This window comes from Suillus subaureus (assembly GCF_016647635.1).
Source record: "Suillus subaureus strain MN1 chromosome Unknown BJ212scaffold_3, whole genome shotgun sequence".
NCBI lineage: Eukaryota > Fungi > Basidiomycota > Agaricomycetes > Boletales > Suillaceae > Suillus > Suillus subaureus.
In genome coordinates, this window is record NW_024538559.1 from 1447952 (window position 1) to 1467446 (window position 19495).

The following is a 19495-nucleotide window of genomic DNA, read 5'->3' on the forward strand; positions in this document are numbered from 1 at the left end:
ACGGTTTTCAGACGGGTTTTCGAGATAAGGGAAATGGGAATGTGAAGTTCCTTTCTGATTCCAATACTTTGTACGAGTCTGATAGGTACATCGGAAGATACTGACGTTGATCCAGTCTTCCACATCAAAAATCCTCAGCAAGGCGACGGATTGTTGTATCTTCATCTTCTTTGTTGCTTTCCTCTATTTCTTCACGATGAACTGGGGTTTTCCCATTCTTCTTCTATGGACAGGCCCTGGTCATGTGTCCCTTCTGGTGACACATGAAGCATAACCCTTTCTTCATATGGTTGTTCCTTTCTGCTTTGGAAAGACGGTCTACCTCCATGGCATTAGGATCATGCTGATCAATGGACAGTCTAGGCACATATCGCTGTCCAGTTGGTTTGGTGGTGCAATTGTTCTGTCGGAACATGGCACCTTTCTGCCAATTGCTATCAAGCCTGATGGCTGCAGCGACATATTTGTTGAAATCTGTGGGAATGGTTTCCATTTGGAAAATGGAATTGACAATCCCTTTCTTAAGTCCATTGTTGAAAAACATGATCAAGATGGCATCTTGCTTCATGGAGGCTTGTGTGGCAAGGGTCTTGAAGCTGGCGACGTAGGAGGTGAGGTTGCTCATTTGTTTCAAAGTGTGGAGCTTGTTCATAGCTGTGCTGATAGCATCAGCTGGTACAAAGGCTTCTTTGAATTTGGTTTCAAAATTCATGAAGGTTCTGTAGGATTTGGAGATGGAATTATCAACTTCGGTGTAGAAGGTGAGGGCCCATCCCATAGTGCTATCTTTGGTCATGTACACAAGGGCGGTGATGACTTTCTTTTCATCAGTACTATAGATTGTAGCATTAAGGGCAAAGTACACCTTTATTGAATACAACCATCATAAAGCTTTCTGGGGGCTTCCATCATATGACGTCAGAGCTCCTGCTTTAAGTTCTGAGGTAGTGGGTGGTGCTGACATCCTGATCGTCTGGTCTAGTGATGTTTCTGGGTATGGGGAATGTTACATCTCTCTCCATCTATTTCTGGTTTCTGTGTTTCTGGGTTTCTGGGACCTCCCTGATGGAGAGGGTTGGGGTAGCACTTTAATCTTTTGTTATGAACTAGGATGGTCGCAACATCAACAGCTCGATAAGAGTGTCAGTTGAAGTTGAATAAAAGACCTTACAAATGTAAGGGTCATATAGTGGCTCAAAAAACTGTCCGCATGTTTTGACATTTTTCACTATCTATGATATTGTGTGAGAACTCACAAATGCCTCAAGGACATGCTTATACCACATTGTAGTATGGCTTCAGGGCTTTCATTTGAGCCCTACACCGTGGGAATCGGTGGAGATATGGTGGAGATACAAGGCTCACAAAATGGTGACTCATGCGGACAGTTTTTTGAGCACATATTAAAACTATATAAATCATCATTTATGACACCATAACAATCATGCCACCATTAAATAAATTATAAAGTGGTGTCATTATGTCATTTTAAAACCATATCTAACTATACAAACCAAAAATTTCCATATGTCATGGTTATATTCACCATGAAAGCCACCCCCCTGCTCAAAGGGATAATATCCTCTCTCTTTCCTATTCCGGCCTCTCTGCTTGTCAAATTTCCTCTAGAACTGGAGTATCCAAGTCCACTGTGGCCAAGTTCATCAAAGAAAGTCACACAGACAAGGAAAACTTCTGTGAAGGGCGTCCATCCAAGCTCACCTCTACTGATAGGAGGGCTATTATTCAACATATCACTACAGGAAAGGCTGATAATGCTGTCCAGGTCACCTATTACATCAATTCCACCATCACATTCCCTGTCTCTTCACACACACTGTGAGAAACATTCTCAAGACAGCTCATCTCAGGTCAGTAACAAGGAAGAAAAGGCTCTCCTCTCTATCACACATATGCAGAGAGGACTAGCACCCTTCTTTTTTCACATATATACCTTGCCATCTGACCCAATCCTATTTATTGTGGTCTTATATGATCATATAACATGCTTCCAGTCCATGTAATCCAATTCTGATGGGCTAAGGCAAAGGTTAGTCATCTCTGCATATGTGTGATAGAGAGGAGAGCCTTTTCTTCCTTGTTACTGACCTGAGATGAGCTGTCTTGAGAATGTTTCTCACAGTGTGTGTGAAGAGACAGGGAATGTGATGGTGGAATTGATGTAATAGGTGACCTGGACAGCATTATCAGCCTTTCCTGTAGTGATATGTTGAATAATAGCCCTCCTATCAGTAGAGGTGAGCTTGGATGGACGCCCTTCACAGAAGTTTTCCTTGTCTGTGTGACTTTCTTTGATGAACTTGGCCACAGTGGACTTGGATACTCCAGTTCTAGAGGAAATTTGACAAGCAGAGAGGCCGGAATAGGAAAGAGAGAGGATATTATCCCTTTGAGCAGGGGGGTGGCTTTCATGGTGAATATAACCATGACATATGGAAATTTTTGGTTTGTATAGTTAGATATGGTTTTAAAATGACATAATGACACCACTTTATAATTTATTTAATGGTGGCATGATTGTTATGGTGTCATAAATGATGATTTATATAGTTTTAATATGTGCTCAAAAAACTGTCCGCATGAGTCACCATTTTGTGAGCCTTGTATCTCCACCATATTTCCACCGATTCCCACGGTGTAGGGCTCAAATGAAAGCCCTGAAGCCATACTACAATGTGGTATAAGCATGTCCTTGAGGCATTTGTTTGTTCTCACACAATATCATAGATAGTGAAAAATGTCAAAACATGCGGACAGTTTTTTGAGCCACTGTATATTGACTCATCCACTGTTAGTACACTCCTTTGACTATAGGCACACACTCCTTCTGCAACCTGTGCTCCCACTTAACTTCAGTCTGGTCCTAGGAATCTGTCCTCCCATGTCCTATCCATGTCCACCTATCTCCACTGGTGCATTATTTTTCCTGAATATCATTGCTAAATGAGCTGCAGGTCCTATTACACACTACTCATGTTCTGCAGTGCATGATATCTTATTACCTATAGACTCATCACACACTTGCTTACTTCACTACAACTCCCACCTACGCATTCTCAATGTTCATGTGCTATGTTAAAATGAATACAGCACATACAATTCAAGTAGTTCCCTTTTCCCCGGACTCAGCTCTATAGGAGAGTCACTCTTGTGTTATTTTTGTAGACCTTGTGCAATTCAACTGCTCTGAAGTTCCATATCACTAGGATGTTATACTAAGGCTCTTGCAAGAAGACCTGACCTGCAATCAGTAGTTTAGCACAGTCCCTCTCTTGCATTATTTCTCTTGCATCATATCTTCCTTGTATACATCCCACACTTGTGACACTAACAATGATTGATTCTTAGACTTAGGAACTCAAGGGTATATATACAGCCTACACTCTTGTTTTTAGGCCACTATAGACTATAACTCCTTTACTCATTACTTCCCTTGCACAAATTCAAAGGAAGTGCTTCAATAGCAGTCCTCTCAGGCTGATCTATTAACTCACACCTCTTGGGATAAGTAGTGCTAGTTGCTAATAGCCTAGTTCCTATTTCTCTTTCACAACAGTCGAAGCAACAAAGCACCTGCCTTACCAACCTTGCCAACTTCTCTAATGAAGGGCAGCCCTTTGTCCCCATTGACAGTGGGGTCATTGAGTGTGGCAACATCACCAGAGCCTGAGGCTGGGGGTGAGTACCCCCCTTTATTCTAACTTAACTCTAGTTGACTCAAGGTGCATAGCTGCAGCAGTGGCATCACCTCAGGATGGTCCATCTAATTCACACATGAAGGGTAAGCCTTTTCTTTTCTAAATCAAATATTCTTGCAAATGTCTATTGATCTATTACCCTCTATCTACCCTCTAGTAAAACCACATCCAATTACCAAGGAATCCAAGGGTACGATGAAATGTGCTCTTCATATGTCATACAGCTGCTTGGATAGATCTGCAGTGGATGAGGGTGGGAAGATGGATGTGGCTGTGAAGAGTGCTGTCTCCCCTAGTTTAGATAATGTCCCTGTGGAAATAGTACAGGAAGACTTGCCTTTGGAGGTGATGCAGGATGATGGGCCAGTAGGAGATTGACAGGGAACATCTCAAACCAATCCCATTGAGGAGGATCTTCACCATATCATTTACAACTCCCGTGACCCTCCAGATACCACACACCAAGCTTGTGATGAGCTTTCTGTTCATCATAACCCTCCTAAGGGTATCCAGTAAGGCTCTAACAAGGCTGACCAGTGAGACCCTGTATACTAACCATAGGAACCTCAACATGAGATTATCCACATCTGTCACAACAACCCCTTGTGTTAACATTTTATGCCACTTTATTTGTATTTATGTATCCAAAGCTGTGAAACCTGACAAATTGATACTATGATCAGAAGGCTGATGATTTGTAACTAAAGCACAGCAACAAGGCAGTGCTGACACAGCTTTTACCAAGCATTATTACAAAGCATAGCAGTGTTATGGTCTTAACACAGCCTTTGCCAAGCATTCTTGCCAAGTATTCTATAACATTCCAGAGCATTCTATAGTTCTTTCTTTATGACTCAATATGACTCCAATTTAATTTAAAGTACATTAGTAATCTGTAGCATAGCCACTAGTCTAGTAGTATATAAGGGGCTTATTTCCCTCTCTTGTGAAGCAATTAATTTCATTACCAAGTATCAATCATCCAGTCAGAGTGAGATAAAGTTTAGGGGGATTAGTGCATACACCCCTAAGTTTCTTTACCCCTATTATCTAAGTGAACAAATAAGTGACAACTAGGAGAAATATTAGCTTATTTACTCCATTCTTTTACTCCATTCTTCACACACTTGAGGCATATTTGATTACATAAGTAGTATTCATTCTAGTTCTCTTTAGACACAGCAAAAGTTCTGTGGGGAGAATCACATATATTATTCATCAATTAGGGAAGACAAATAAGACCTACAATCTGTTAACAAATATTAAGAGCTTGGCCACTTAAGACCACATCAAAGGGTATACTCTGTTCTGGACTGTGTCATACTCATAGTGAGTGCCTGAGCAGCAGAGAGTTGGTTTCAAGGCCATGTATTGGGATGATTTTACTGGTGAATTTGATCTCCATTGCTGAAGATAAGTAAGAAATATCCACAGGGATATATTATAGCTCTAGTCATTGCATACAGCTGCAACATATTATTCTGAAGGTCATGGCACTGCATCAAGCTAGTTATTGATTTCCACACTTCCTTGCCCATTTTACATCACTAGTGTTCACTTGAAAAGTTCAACAAAACCTTGTCCCCCACAAATGACTATATTACCAATTGTTGGTATTTGTCCGGACCATTGTCCATAGAAGGATAATGAATTTGGTGACTTTTCTGCCTTTCACATCCTGGTAAGACAACACCACATTGAATTCACAAAAATATCAAGAAATACATGGAAATTCAATGCAAATAAGTAATTACACCTTATCCATAACATAGTGATCACAAGCAGCAGCAAACTCAGCTTGTGCAGTTGCAGGGCCTTGAACATCATTGGCAACAAACAGTTTCAGTGCATGGTCCCAGTGATGCTGCCACTTGAAAAGGCATGTTCAGATGCAATGGCAGAGCCCTGAATGGCAAGATAGTCTTTTGTGATGCAGGAAATGGTGGGATATTGAAGAATCATGCTAAGAATATTGTCAACTCACAAGAAATTGTAATACAAAGAACTACACTTACATCCCACCACACCACTATGTTATCGACATCCTCTAGCAGTACCATGAGATAACCATTGAGCTCTTGGCAAGGCCTTCAGCTGGCAGTGTTGTTCTTGATCTGAGATTTCATGATGTCATGCATCCAAGTGTGGCCATATGATATGGAAAGCAGGACAGCCATGCTCACTTTGTCACTGTGACACCATACATAATATGCAACTATAATATAAGGACTCTGTGTACTGCAGGAACCTCCTTGCTTGATAATGTTTGAGGTCATTTCCCACCCTCAAGATCAAGAAAACTCATTGATAAGAAGTGTTGATATGAGTTCTACTGTACTACATATTTACTACTTGTATGTTTTGTCATTCTCCTCATCATCAGAATACTAAGCAGTCAACCTCTCCTCTTTGACAACTTGTTCAGCAGGAAGCAAAGATGCATCAGGTTCACCCTGCTTGTCATATCCCACAATCCAGACCCATATTCCATCATATTCCCATGCCTTCTGAACCTACATCCAGACCCCACCTCATATCCAACTTACTCCCCATTCTTCATCCACTGCCTGCTCTACACCTCAGCAGGATCAGCTCCACTATGGAATTACCCCTGAGCTCCAGACCATCAAATCTCCACTACTAACCTGATCCATACCCCCTATCCTGTCCACCCTATACACACTCCATCCAGCAAGACATCCAAACTTCACCTTGTCTTGGATTCTGGACTATATCCACCTCCTCATATCCTGGTCCTGTATCTACCTCATCTTCCAGATCCCCAGATCTCTGGACCTATTCCCACCTTCTGTCTGATATCCTGCACCTATCCCCATTCAGACATCTTCACCTTTCTGGCTTTTGGTTACCTCTTATTCTATCTTACTTATTAATCCTTGTATAAGTCTCCATCTCCAATTTCATTTACTTATGTTCTGTCTTACTTACTAATGTGCTTCCACATGCTTGTACATAGCCTTGCTCCTTTGCTTACTGGTTCCCTCAGATATTCTCCAGTATATAACCTCTGTAGATACTTCTGTAGTTTCCTCAGTTTGAATATCAACTTAGACTTGCCCAATTTTCTCTCAGACTTTGGTCCACATAAGTCTGTCCTATCCACAGGCCTAGGGATTAATTCCCTAGGCTGGAGCTTTGTCTTTCCAGCACTTACCCTCTTTCTGGACTTAGGTCCAATCCCTGTCTCTCCAACTCTACCTTAGGGTAGTCTACCTCTGTTTGTTTCTATATTGAACTCTGTCTGATATAGCCCCTATTCCTTCTGGACCTCTGGGTGTCTCATCCTACTAACCCTTGGACATCCTATCCTTCCATCCTGTTTCCTGTAGAAGTATTACTTTGCAGTGGGAACTCTCCTGAGCACTTCTTGCATTTCTCCAGAACTTTTCTGCATTCCTCTGGACTTCATCAGACCATCATCAGACTTCATCTGAAATGAAAGGCACATACTTGGGTAAGGGGCATAGCATATGAGCTGAGGCCAAGCCCCTTAGAATCAGTCCCTCTCTCTGCTTTGAGCAAACCGATTCTTAACACTACTCTGCAAGTGAATCCAGTCAGTGATGGTCAGATGTGTCTGGTTTGTAGCCATTTAGAATATAGCTAGTTGGCCTCAATGCACAAAAGACTTACTGAGACCTAGTCCTCTATGTACACCACCAATGGCAGCCTTGCCAAATAATAGCTTCCTCTGATTTTCAAGGAGAGGCAAGTGGTTTTTGTTAATATCATTGTCATCTATAAATAGATCTATTGGTGGTAGTAGCTGCTCACCAAGTTGGATAGAATGAAGCAATCTAAGTAGATGGGCCAGGCTGACTGGTGGGTAACTGGAGGCTGACCAAGGTCATCATAACAACATCAAATAAAATGATTGAGTGGTTGAGGCACCAAGTCAAACACTGAATGATCAGGTTTGACATAGACACCTCATACATGATCTATGGTGTCCTGATCAATGGTTACCTAGCATGTATAATATGAGAATTGAATTGAAGTTAGTACCAGTAGAATGAAACTCACCTTAAAATCCAATGCACCAAAGTCTTCAGGGGACTCATAGATTAGGTTTGGTATACCATGAGGGAGAACCTAGTTATCAGTCAAAAGTGTGAGAGTGGTGTGCATGTCAGGTTGCAAATAAAATACCTTATTATGGTCATGTCTCTTCACAGTGTTATTGATGTGGTCTTGATACCTATCTAACTCACATTGCAGCCATGAGATAAAAACCCATCAAAATACCATGCTAAACAATCTGACAATGAGAAGGAGTAGTGAGGCACACTATTCACTTACACCTGAAGAACATTATTGCTATTGTACCAACCATTTTCCATGCCTTTGTCCAATAGTGATTCATAACCAGGAGTAAACTAACAGTGTAACTGAGACCAGGTGATCTTGGGTGTGACATTCTTTTTGGTGTGTATCCACCAGTATTGTAATGTGTCTTGGAGTGATACATCATACATTTGATGGAGCATGGTGTGTGCATTGGCAATTCCATAGTTCTCGGATCCTGGATCACTCTGAGTAATCATCAGAATGTCTATTTTATATTGCTAAGTCAAATGGCATAATAAGCATCAGTTTAAATAAACTTATAACCAAGCTTCTCAATGGTATCAAGATAGTACATGAGTATAAGTTGGGGGTTTTGGTTCAAGTGCCAGACTCATATCCACATAATACAACCAGAGAACAGCTCTATTCCAGTGTGTAGGGCAAGACTGAAATGAAGCCATTTGTTGTGCTGATCAACAGTGAACAAGTTGTTTACACCAGTAGCCTAGAATCATCTCCACTGAAGCCAGTGGGCTTTCTGCTGATGCACAAGCTCCACCTCAAATGCAGCAAAGTACAAAATGACCACATTCCTGTGATTGCTGTTAAATTCCCTGTAGGTTAGAGGGAGACAAATCAAATACCTTGACACTCATATCCTTCTCATGAAAGAGTAGGGAGACCATTTCTTGTGCACCAGCATTTGGATATGCCTTGTGTAGATCCATCATGGCATCACAGATGGATTCAATAGAGTGGTTCTGCTGCTGAGTACACTGAAGTCCCATAGCATTATATATCTTCTTGAACTTCATAATACTGTGCACCTGGCAATCAGAGCAGGAGTAGCAACCAACAGAAACTCACTGACCCTATTCCATAGTGGGATGTATCAATGAGTTTCTGCAAGTTCTGCACAATCATCTTATCAGTCTGACAAGCTCTCCAAAAGTGCAGGATGTGATGTGTTATCTCCTCAAGAGGCACTGCCAAGTTAGTCAGGCTAAAGCTCACAATTACAGAAGATCACTAAGTTCATGTACAAGTCAGCTTCCATTGATTAGGCATGCCAGAATATTCAGAGTACCAAGTCAGTCAAGAGCTCTGTAAATGAGTGGATGCTTTTAAGTGCACCAGGACCCAGGATACTTATCTCAGCAATAGAACTGTCTATGTGTGACCGCCTGCATTAGAGCCATCTGTACATGCCTGCATTGGCACTGATCTCTCTTAGAATCATGGGAGACAATGACTTATAGACTGGGATGATCAGACAGAGTGTGCCCACATTTGAGCTATCTTGATGACTTATGGAGTCAGCTATCACTTGACATCATCTATGTGTGCCTGCCTGCATGAGAGCCATCTGTGCATGCTCACATTAGAGCTGAACTCTCTTAGAATCAGGGTATGACTTACAGACTGGGATGATCAGACAGGGTGTGCCCATATTAAAGCTGTCCATGCATGCCCATTGTGGATAACACAACTTGGCTAGATAGTTGTTAGAATACCTAGCCAATATATGTCTACTGGTCCTGCCTAGCTGCTACACTTGCAAGCAAGAATATTTGACCCAAGGGACCCACTATCTAGTCAAGTTCAATAATCAGTACTATGTGAAAGGGTTGAAAGTCCGAAGGTCAGGGATCAAGTCCAAAGGTATGGGATGAAGTCTGATGCACAGGAAATTGGGTCTGCAGGTGTGAAGATGCAGAGATGGTAGGAGAGCAAGGAAAAGGAAGGGAATGCATCAGGACTAGCTTGGAGATGTTAAGGAATGTCAAGTGAACAAGTGACAATAGTGTCAGGTCAGGGAGAGCGGTGTGTAAGAGAAATAGCGACTAGGCTGGTTAGAAACTAGTGCTACTTATCCAAATGGCACGAGTGTAGTATTTGACCCAAGAGGACTGCTAATGAAGTAACTCCCTACTAATATGCAAGGGGAGCGATAGCGCAAAGGACTAATAACCTATAGTGACCTAAGACCAAAAACCAATGAGTAGCACTATAGCGATCAGCGACTAGCAACAAGCAAGTTCCGACAAGAGAAATGTGCATATAAGTGAGAGGCACTATGCAAGCTGTTTTATGTGATAGCACTATGTGACATCCAACTAGCAACAGTGAGAAGAAATCAAAGGGAGCGAAAGTGAGGAGTAAGGTAAGACAGTGCAAGTGGAATGCCCAATAGCGACTAGATTATAGCTCAACTACCGATAGCAATCCCGATGTTGCAAAAGTCAAACTTAAGAGGGAACTTTAGCAATGTGCACTTAAAGCAAGTCAAGCAACACGCGATCAAAGAGATTGGCAAGAGTGGAATCGATTGCACCAAAACTAGGATATAGTGACTAAAGTGACTCTGACACCAGCAAAGGTCCAGGGAAGGGAAGTACTGTACTGTATGTAGGACAGGTCATTTTATCATACTGCATAGGGGTTCAGGATTGCATAGGTGAGTATAGTAGCAACACTGGCGAGGGCATGATGTAGCGACAGGTAATAAAACATGCAGTGCTGCAGAACATGAGGACACATGTAATAAGACCTGCGACTGATGAGTAGTGACATTTAAGGAAAAATAACGCACCAGCAGAGGTAGGTGGACATAGGCAGGACATGGGAGGATGGAATACCTAGGCATTGGACTGGGTAGCGCACTATGGGAGAAAAGTGGTTCCAAAGCGGATAGCTTGGGAGCTGAATAGTGCTGGTGACTAGCACCTTACTCTTTTCCTCTGGACAAGGCAAAATATGCCTATGACACTCATACACACCTAGCACTGGTATGATTGTCACAGCAGGTAAACAGGTATATTGTCAAGGGTAACTCTAAGGACAGGTATGGGGTGACCAGTATTGGGGATTTCTCCCTCCTACTAAGTGGTGATTGTAATCCTGGTTGCCCAACCCTATATAACTAACTACATGAAAGTCTGGAGTCCATAGGTGAAAGTAGTAGCAAAAATGCAGGTCTGATGATATGTAGACAAAAGGCCATGAGGTACTGTGGCCAGTGGGAATCCATGTAATAACACTGTCTACTCAATCAGTAATGGGAAATAACTGACTACACACTAGTAGGGATAAGTGCGACTGGACTAGACATGGTAGGACAAGTGTGTGGGATTTCCAAGCAGATCCAATGTATTGGAGATGGCAGGAAAGTGTCGGAGATGGGTAGGAGATGTGCAGACTAGATGGGGATTGCAGAATAGGGTCCTAATAGGCCAGCCTGAACATGATCATCACATCATGTTAGAACCATCTGTGTGTGCCTGCATTAGAGCTGATCTCTCTAAAATCATAGGAGACAATGACTTACAGACTGGGATGATCCCACATTAGAGCCATCTGTGCATGCCCGCATTAGAGCTGATCTCTCTTAGAATCATGGGAGAGACAATGACTTAAAGAGTTGGCCATCACTTGATGTCTGATGACTCATTTGCAATTCTGAGTCCAAGTTGGATAGGGCCATCAGATTCTACAGTTGATGACTTGTTTGCCTCAAAATCATGTGATATTCATTGGTGGATGAGCTAAAACTTGTCCTAAAAGAAAGTAGAGTCATGTACTGGGCAAAATCACTCTTCAACTACACTTACAATTACATTGACCACCATATCAGCACTTCACCAACACCTCCACCCTTTGAGACCCCTCATGTGAATTTTGTCAATGCTAGTGTTGCTTTGGGGTATGGCCAGTGCAGTGCCAGCTTGAAACCAGGAGAAAAGTCAAACACAAAGGCAGGAGCTGTTTTGCCCATTTATCTTCTTGAAGAGTGCATCTTGTTTGACAATAAGGAGGAGTTTACCAAGTTCATTCACAACATGGACTGTGTTCCTTCTCTCAATAAAGATGAATATGAATATGATCTAGCTGTTTTCCTTGCATTCATGCAGCATGTTCAATACATGCAGACTGAAGGTTTGGCATTTGTTTCTGATTATCAAGGTGTTCACTACCATTCCTCAATACCCATTTGTACTCAGACTGATACACAACTTTAGGGAGTTTGACACTTCTAATGGACCCTCAAATCTTGACTCAGCTGTGCATGTTTCTATGCTATTTGTTCATTTCAATGACCTTTTTTCTTCAACAGGTCTGTGAGTGAAGGAGGTGATGTCTTTGGGGACAGAAATATTGAGGACATGGTAGATGAGTTCAAGCACAAGCATTCTTGCAATTGTTATTGTAGATGGCTGGGATTTGGATTGCAGCCCTTTGTCAGTTCTGAGAAGGACAATTAGTTAGATTTTTGGGTGTAAGATCTTAGAGTTATTGTATGTCAATGATACCTGCTTGAATTGGTTACTACTATTTATTGTAGCAGCAGCGAGCTGCCAATCCCTGCTCTTCCTACCTGATTCAGACACCCCATACAGTATTATGTCTCTTACCAAACCCTCCCTTTGCATTACACTTTATCTGCTATACATACAGTCAGAAGATATTCAACCACTGTTTTTGATAACCTGTTCCTTCCTGCATCCAACCCCCAGTCTATTACCTCTGCTTCTTTTGGACCTCATCTTTATTAATCATCTTTACTCCCCTCCTCAGTCCAATTCCTGCACATGCACAGGTCCCCTGTGCTGTTTGCCTACATTGTACATTGGTGTAATTCTATCCATGAATCTTGGGGGTGGTGCCCACAGTCAAGATCACAAAGTGAAACCTTTCTGAAACAACACATGTCACACGTGTCAGTAACATCAATATTAATGAAAGACTAGAAGGATAATGAAGGGTAGGATCAAGCCCTACCACACATGTTCAACCCAGATCAGCCTACAGAAGGCATCTCCAAGCATGTGCAGCCTACCAAGTTGCTTCACCTACAGAAGGCTTGACAACTCAGGAAGATGTCAAATGGGAAGGTGTGAAAGGCTCAGAAGGAAAGGCAGGAAAACACAAAGGGACGTTCAAGAGAAATGACAATAACACTGAAAAAGTAAATGTCTCAGTCAGATACCATAAGGAGGAAAGTGGTAGAAACTGAGAGAGCTGAGAATATTCTAGACATGCCGCAGAGAATGAGATCCCTCCAGGCATATATTGCACATATTATGACTCATGACAATTGGTATAGCACATGACTCACTCCCTATGACTTTCCCATGAAATGCACCAGAGGCACAACACATTCCCACGCACACACTTAGCACACTCTTCCCATGCTCAGTCACCCTTTGTCATGCAGCATCCCAGCACATCCATCCATTGTCCAACCAGTCCCCTAGTACATCTATTTATTTTCATTATCAGACCATTTCTAGCATTGTACAATACATTATTTCATCATGGACCCTTTTCTTACCTCATTTACATACATAGAGCACTCCCTATTCACTTCTGAGCCCTGGGAGTGCACATAGGCACAGCTTACCTGTTGCCTAAAAAGTTTTCATACAGCAACCACCACCACCAGAATAAACAACCACCATCATGTAGTCAGCATCTAGCAGTTAGAATCCACCATGAGTTAGCATCTATCAGAGTCATTGCCCTAGTCTTCAGCATCAGTCTATTATCATCAGTTACCACTCAGCAGCCTCAGCACACATCCTCATGCCTTCTACCAGTCTTTTATATGTCCATGCACAGTACATGCCTTATTCCCACACTTCATGCTCCTACACGCTCAACATTCCCACATACGCGCTTTCAGCATGCTTCACCAGAGTTGACCTGGTGTCACCTTGTGGGTATGCTTTCCTTGCTTCCCCTAAGGGTTGAACACATTGCTTGGCGCACTTCAACCAACATTTAGAGAGTCAGTAGGCCTTCCTCTCACCCCAGAGTGAGAGCTTTCTTTCTTTCTTTTGCTCTGCAAGCCAGCAGAGTAGTTGAACCTTCAACTGGAGCCCACTGCAAGGGGAACAGTTAGCTTATCCACATGCCCTTTCAACTCTATTCCACCTACTCACGCTTCCAATACTTCATCTGCACTTTTCGCCTTTTTCCACCTTTCCACACTCTTTCGCATTTTCCCACGCTTCACTCGCACATTCACACACCATGAGTGACCTGGTCAACAGAGATGGCATGCCCTGGCCCAAGTACCCAAATGCGCCATGTTTCACAGGAGACCCATTTGTGGTCCTTGCACATTTACAGCATGTAGATCGACTTGGCCAGATGAACAACCTATTGGGCACCCAGTGCATTAAGTATGTTCTTAAGTATACTCATGATGCAGACTCCAGAGAGCTGTGGCAGGGATTGCCTGAATATAGACAAGGTAACTTCGAAGATTTTGCTAATGAGATTATGTCCATGTATCCAGAAACTGGAACAAACACATATACATGACCTGCCATCCAAGCACCCACTGCATGTGCACCTCAGGAGCTAGAATGTGCTGTAGAGCAACCAGAGATCGCGCCTATAGCACATCAATGTGCCTCAAGTATTGCTAATCCCATTCCAGTCACCCCAGAAGCACCAGTCATTGAACTTGCCCCACCACCAGCCCAAGTTGAAGTGCCAATCATGTGCGCACCTCAGCAACAAGAATACACTCCAGTGCGCCCCTATACTGCGCCTATTATGCCTCCAACTGAAATATGCGACCCTATCCTCATCCCAGTCTCCCAAGAAGCACCCTTTGATGAAATCATGTCATCACCAGTTTATATCAAAGTGCCCATTATGTGCGCACCCCCAGAGCCCAGACCTAAACCAGAGAACCCATCAGTTGAAGTCACTCCACCCCAGCTCAAAATACACAAGCCTATCATTGCCCCAATCCTTCCAGAAGTGCCTCTGGAAGAGATCTTGTTGCCTTTAGTCAGGAATGACTCTAAACATCTATCACACATTTACACGCCCATTCTGGAGCCTTCTATCACATCAGAAGCTCATTATGCGATGCTATCTGACCAGAGTATGTCTCTGGTAACCCTGCTTGTCACTAATGAGTCTGCACCTGTCACATTTTCTTCATACAGTGACTATTGTCTGCTGGTAGAACACCCATGCATCACATTGCCTATCCACCAAGTAGAGTATGTCTCAGGTGATCCTGAGGTGCCTTCAGAGTGCTGTATTGCACCTGAGGTTGCACAGGTTGCGCACTTAGAGGCACTGTATATTCATCCTCAACTATCACCGCATTTTGCATTACCTTCACATCTTATGCTCTCAAGGAGCCATTCACCTGTCACAAATATTTCACCTTCATCTTCACATCAGTTTGCCAGTATTTCGTCATTCATGCACTGTATTCGCGCACCACATGCCTATATTCCCACACTATATGTGCCTATCATAGCAGAGGAGTCTTCCTGCTGTCGCATTTTTACTACTTCATCATTTATAAGTCGCTTATCTTGGACTTCATATCAGTCCTGCCTTAATCTGATGCCTATGCGCGACTTACGCGCTCGCCTTGCACATATTCACACACCTACAGTGGCTCAAAAAACTGTCCACATGTTTTGACATTTTTCACTATCTATGATATTGTGTGAGAACTCACAAATGCCTCAAGGACATGCTTATACCACATTGTAGTATGGCTTCAGGGCTTTCATTTGAGCCCTACACCGTGGGAATCGGTGGAGATATGGTGGAGATACAAGGTTCACAAAATGGTGACTCATGCGGACAGTTTTTTGACTCTAGTATTTTGTATGACCTCCCTTGGCTTTAATTACTGCCTCTATCCTTCTAGGCATACTCTCAATTAATTTCTGGCAATCCTCAGCTGTGATCTTCCCCCATTCCACTGCTACTCTTTCCCAAAGCTCCCATACTCCTTTAGGGGGGTTTTCATAGGCTTGAAGCTTTTTCTTGAGTGTTCCCCAGAGATGTTCAATGACATTGACATCAGGAGACTGTGCTGGCCAGTCAAGAACATTGATGTTATGTTCTTCAAACCATTCCTTAGCTCTTCTGGATGTATGCTTGGGATCATTATCCTGTTGGAAAATGATATCTTCTTCATCAATCCCTGATTCTGCCAAGCTAGGCAGCAAGTGGTCATTTAAAATGTCCACATACTGCTCAGCATTCATCTTCCCCTCAACCTCAGCAAGCATTCCCACACCATTCCATCCCATACAGCCCCATACCATTAAAGAACCTCCTCCAAACTTGACAGTCCCATTAACCTCTCTGTCTGTTAGGCCATCTCCCTTCTTTTTCCATACATATACCTTCCCATCTGACCCAATCCTATTGATTTTGGTCTCATCTGACCATATAACATGCTTCCAGTCCTCTACAGTCCAGTGTTGATGAGCTAAGGCAAAGGCTAGTCTTCTCTGCCTATGTTTGATGGAGAGAAGAGGCTTTTTCTTCTTTGTTACTGCCTTGAGAACATTCCTCACAGTTTGTGAAGAGACAGGGGTAGTGATGGTGGAATTGATATAATGGGTGGTTTGGACAGTATTATCAGCCTTTCCTGTAGTGATATGTTGGATAATAGCCCTTTTGTCAGTAGAGGTAAGCTTGGATGGATGTCCTCCACAAGAGTTTTCCTTGTCTGTGTGGCTTTCTTTGATAAACTTGGCCACAGTGGACTTGCATACTCCAGTTATAGAGGAAATTTGGCAAGCAGGGAGGCCAGCATAAGACAGAGAGAGGATATTATCTCTTTGAGCAGAGGAGATGGCTTTCATGGTGATTATGACTATGATACATGAGATATTCTGGTTTGTATAGTTAGATATAGTCATAAAATAACATAATGACACCACTTCATAATTTATATAATAGTGGCATGATTTTTGTGGTGTCATAAATAATGATTTATATAGTTTTAATATACACTCAAGAAACTGTCCACATGAGTCATCATTTTATAAGCCTTATGTCTCCACCATATCTCCACTGATTCCCACGGTGTAGGGCTCAAATGAAAGCCCCTGAAGCCATACTACAATGTGGTATAAGCATGTCCTTGAGGCATTTTTTCATTCTCACACAATATCATAGATAGTGAAAAATGTCAAAACATGTGGACAGTTTTTTGAGCCACTGTATTACATTCATCATTATCTTTGACTTTGCATATTTCACCTTAATTCGCATTTTTCGCTCATTCACCTATTATGTTGATATCATCTTCACAAGCCCTACCAAGGGCTATCCATTTATGTCTTGGTGCCAATTGGCCCTTGACAAAGAGTCTATCAGATGCAGTCGTGCAATATTCGTGCCTAATCTCACTTATCATTCATCACATGTTAATATTCTAACAGTATATCAGTCCATCCTCACTTTAGAGGACATAGAGAACAACACACCAAAACACGATTGTGCGCGCAGCTCAAGTGCACATCATATACCCACAGAGCACCTCCACACACCTTGCATTGCCCCATTAGGGCGCGCTTTCAACTTGTACCACAAGGTGCAAGAATTCATTCCACCAGTTACTAGTCCACCATCACGTCGCATTTGAAGATTCAGTTTATACCTGGTAGGAGAAGATGTTGCAGAGTCAGAAGATGAAGATACCACCATTCTTAGTGGCCTTTTACATCACCTCGCACATTTATCACCTTCTGCACCACCTGCTTTTCACACTCCATCAATTCACAATACCTTATACTGCCATTCTTCATAGGATATATTTCATTTTACCCTGGGTTTTGTCCAGCATTTTTCACTTTTCATTTTTACTCATCATAATGTTGTCCAAAGGACTAATAATGTGCTGATATATACACTTATAGGAAAACCACTAGAAGAAAAGAAGAAAAACAAAGACCATAGATTGTGCCCACCTAGCTCAGTAGGATATTCTTTCTTTTCGAACACATGAAGTGGCACCATGCACCTTATTTACCTTAGAACGCACTGCATGCATGCACCATTCCTGCACCACAGTCTCATGCTTCTGCGATGCATAGGAAGGTATAGATGTTGACAGAAGAATGAAGGAGACAAGTCAGACTTGAACATCTGCACAGTTTGCTCTCTCTTTTCAAGCTTTTTGTATTTTTGCTTATAGTTTTACTCATGCCATTCAATCCCTAATAGTTAGATCTCCTAGTGGGACCTGGTTTGGACATGGATTGGATCACTTTCGGACCACTTGCCATTGCCTTATACCTGCACACTTGCATTGGACCCAGACCTCATCGCACAATCAGCCCCTCATGCTTCCTTGCAGTCTTGCAGTCTCACAGTTCGCACATTTCATATGCAACTTTCCCACGCCTCACGTGACATATCTGCACACATTCCACACCATCACAGTCATCTCATTAGCCGAATACCCCTTGCACAACCATCACTACCATAGTCTAGAGCTCATATCACAATTCCATGCATCAGAGTCACTTCACACAATCTGCCATATGTGACACATCCTCACACTATGTGACATGCTTTCCCATGCTCGCACACATCACACATTTCTTGTGCCTTGTCGCACTACCATCCAAGCATATACATATCATACTCATCGATCACCACATACCATTATCAGTGACGCTGCTTGAGATTCTCACCAGACATGCTCTGAGTGGGGACACTCAGTATTTAAAGTACCCAGGAGATGTAGAGAATGAGATCCCTCCAGGCATATATTGCACATATTATGACTCATGATGATTGGTATAGCACACGACTCACTCCCTATGACTTTCCCATGAAATGCTCCAGTGGTGTGACACATTCCTGCACTATGCAATGCATTCCCGCGCATGCACTTAGCACACTCTTCCCATGCTCAGTCACCCTTTGTCATGCAGCATCTCAGCACATCCATCCATTGTCCAACCAGTCCCCTAGTACATCTATTTCCATTTATTTTCATTATCAGACCATTTCTAGCATTGTACAATACATTATTTCATCATGGACCCTTTTCTTACCTCATTTACATACATAGAGCACTCCCTATTCACTTCTGAGCCCTGGGAGCACACCTAGGCACAGCTTACCTGTTGCCTAAAAAGTTTTCATACAGCAACCACCACCACCATAATAAACAACCACCATCATGTCAGTTAGTCTCTAGAGTGAGAATTTATCATCTTCAGTCAGCATGCTTCAGTTGTCACCCTAGCCCTCAGCAACAGTCTATTATCATCAGTCTCCTCTCAGCAGCATCAGTTCACATCCTCATGCCTTTCACCAGTTTCATATACATTCATGCACTATGTGCACCTTATTCCCATGCTTCATGCTCCTACATGCTCCATATTCCAGCATGCATGCTCCCAGTGCACTTCACCAGAGTTGACCTGGTGTCACTTCGTGGATTTGCTTTCCTTGCTTCCCTTAAGGGTTGAACATATCGCCTGGCACACTTTGACCAACATTTAGAGAGTCAGTAGACTTTTCTCTCACCCCAGAGGTAGAGTCCTCTTTCTTTCTTCTACTCTGCAGCCTAGCAGAGCTGTTGAACCTTTAACACACTCAAATGGAATAGGAAATGATTCACATGCATACAAAAATACTGTGTGCCTGGACACTTTGATCTGACAGAACCCTCC

The 19495-nt window shown here is 42.6% G+C and overlaps 3 protein-coding genes across 3 annotated transcripts; 2 read left to right on the forward strand and 1 right to left on the reverse strand.

Annotated features, from left to right (window-relative positions):
* Positions 1–3623: 3623 nt before the first annotated feature.
* BJ212DRAFT_1476061 (uncharacterized protein) lies at positions 3624–4097 on the forward strand (the record flags this gene model as incomplete). The annotated part of the gene is made up of 4 exons (XM_041339318.1): positions 3624–3699; positions 3752–3802; positions 3877–3909; positions 3964–4097. 4 exons carry the CDS (start codon positions 3624–3626, stop codon positions 4095–4097), a joined length of 294 nt encoding a protein of 97 aa, XP_041198493.1.
* A 3573-nt stretch (positions 4098–7670) lies between these two features.
* Positions 7671–8842, reverse strand: BJ212DRAFT_1444466 (uncharacterized protein; the record flags this gene model as incomplete). The annotated part of the gene is made up of 8 exons (XM_041337964.1): positions 7671–7706; positions 7764–7832; positions 7890–7942; positions 8122–8292; positions 8352–8417; positions 8439–8532; positions 8578–8620; positions 8661–8842. The coding sequence occupies 8 exons, from the start codon at positions 8840–8842 to the stop codon at positions 7671–7673; spliced, it is 714 nt and encodes a 237-aa protein (XP_041198494.1).
* Positions 8843–11554: 2712 nt separating this feature from the next.
* BJ212DRAFT_1207256 (uncharacterized protein) lies at positions 11555–11944 on the forward strand (the record flags this gene model as incomplete). Its single annotated transcript, XM_041329168.1, has 2 exons — positions 11555–11744; positions 11787–11944. Coding segments are annotated over 2 exons (348 nt in total), but the record flags the coding sequence as incomplete, so codon positions are not given.
* Positions 11945–19495: the final 7551 nt, after the last annotated feature.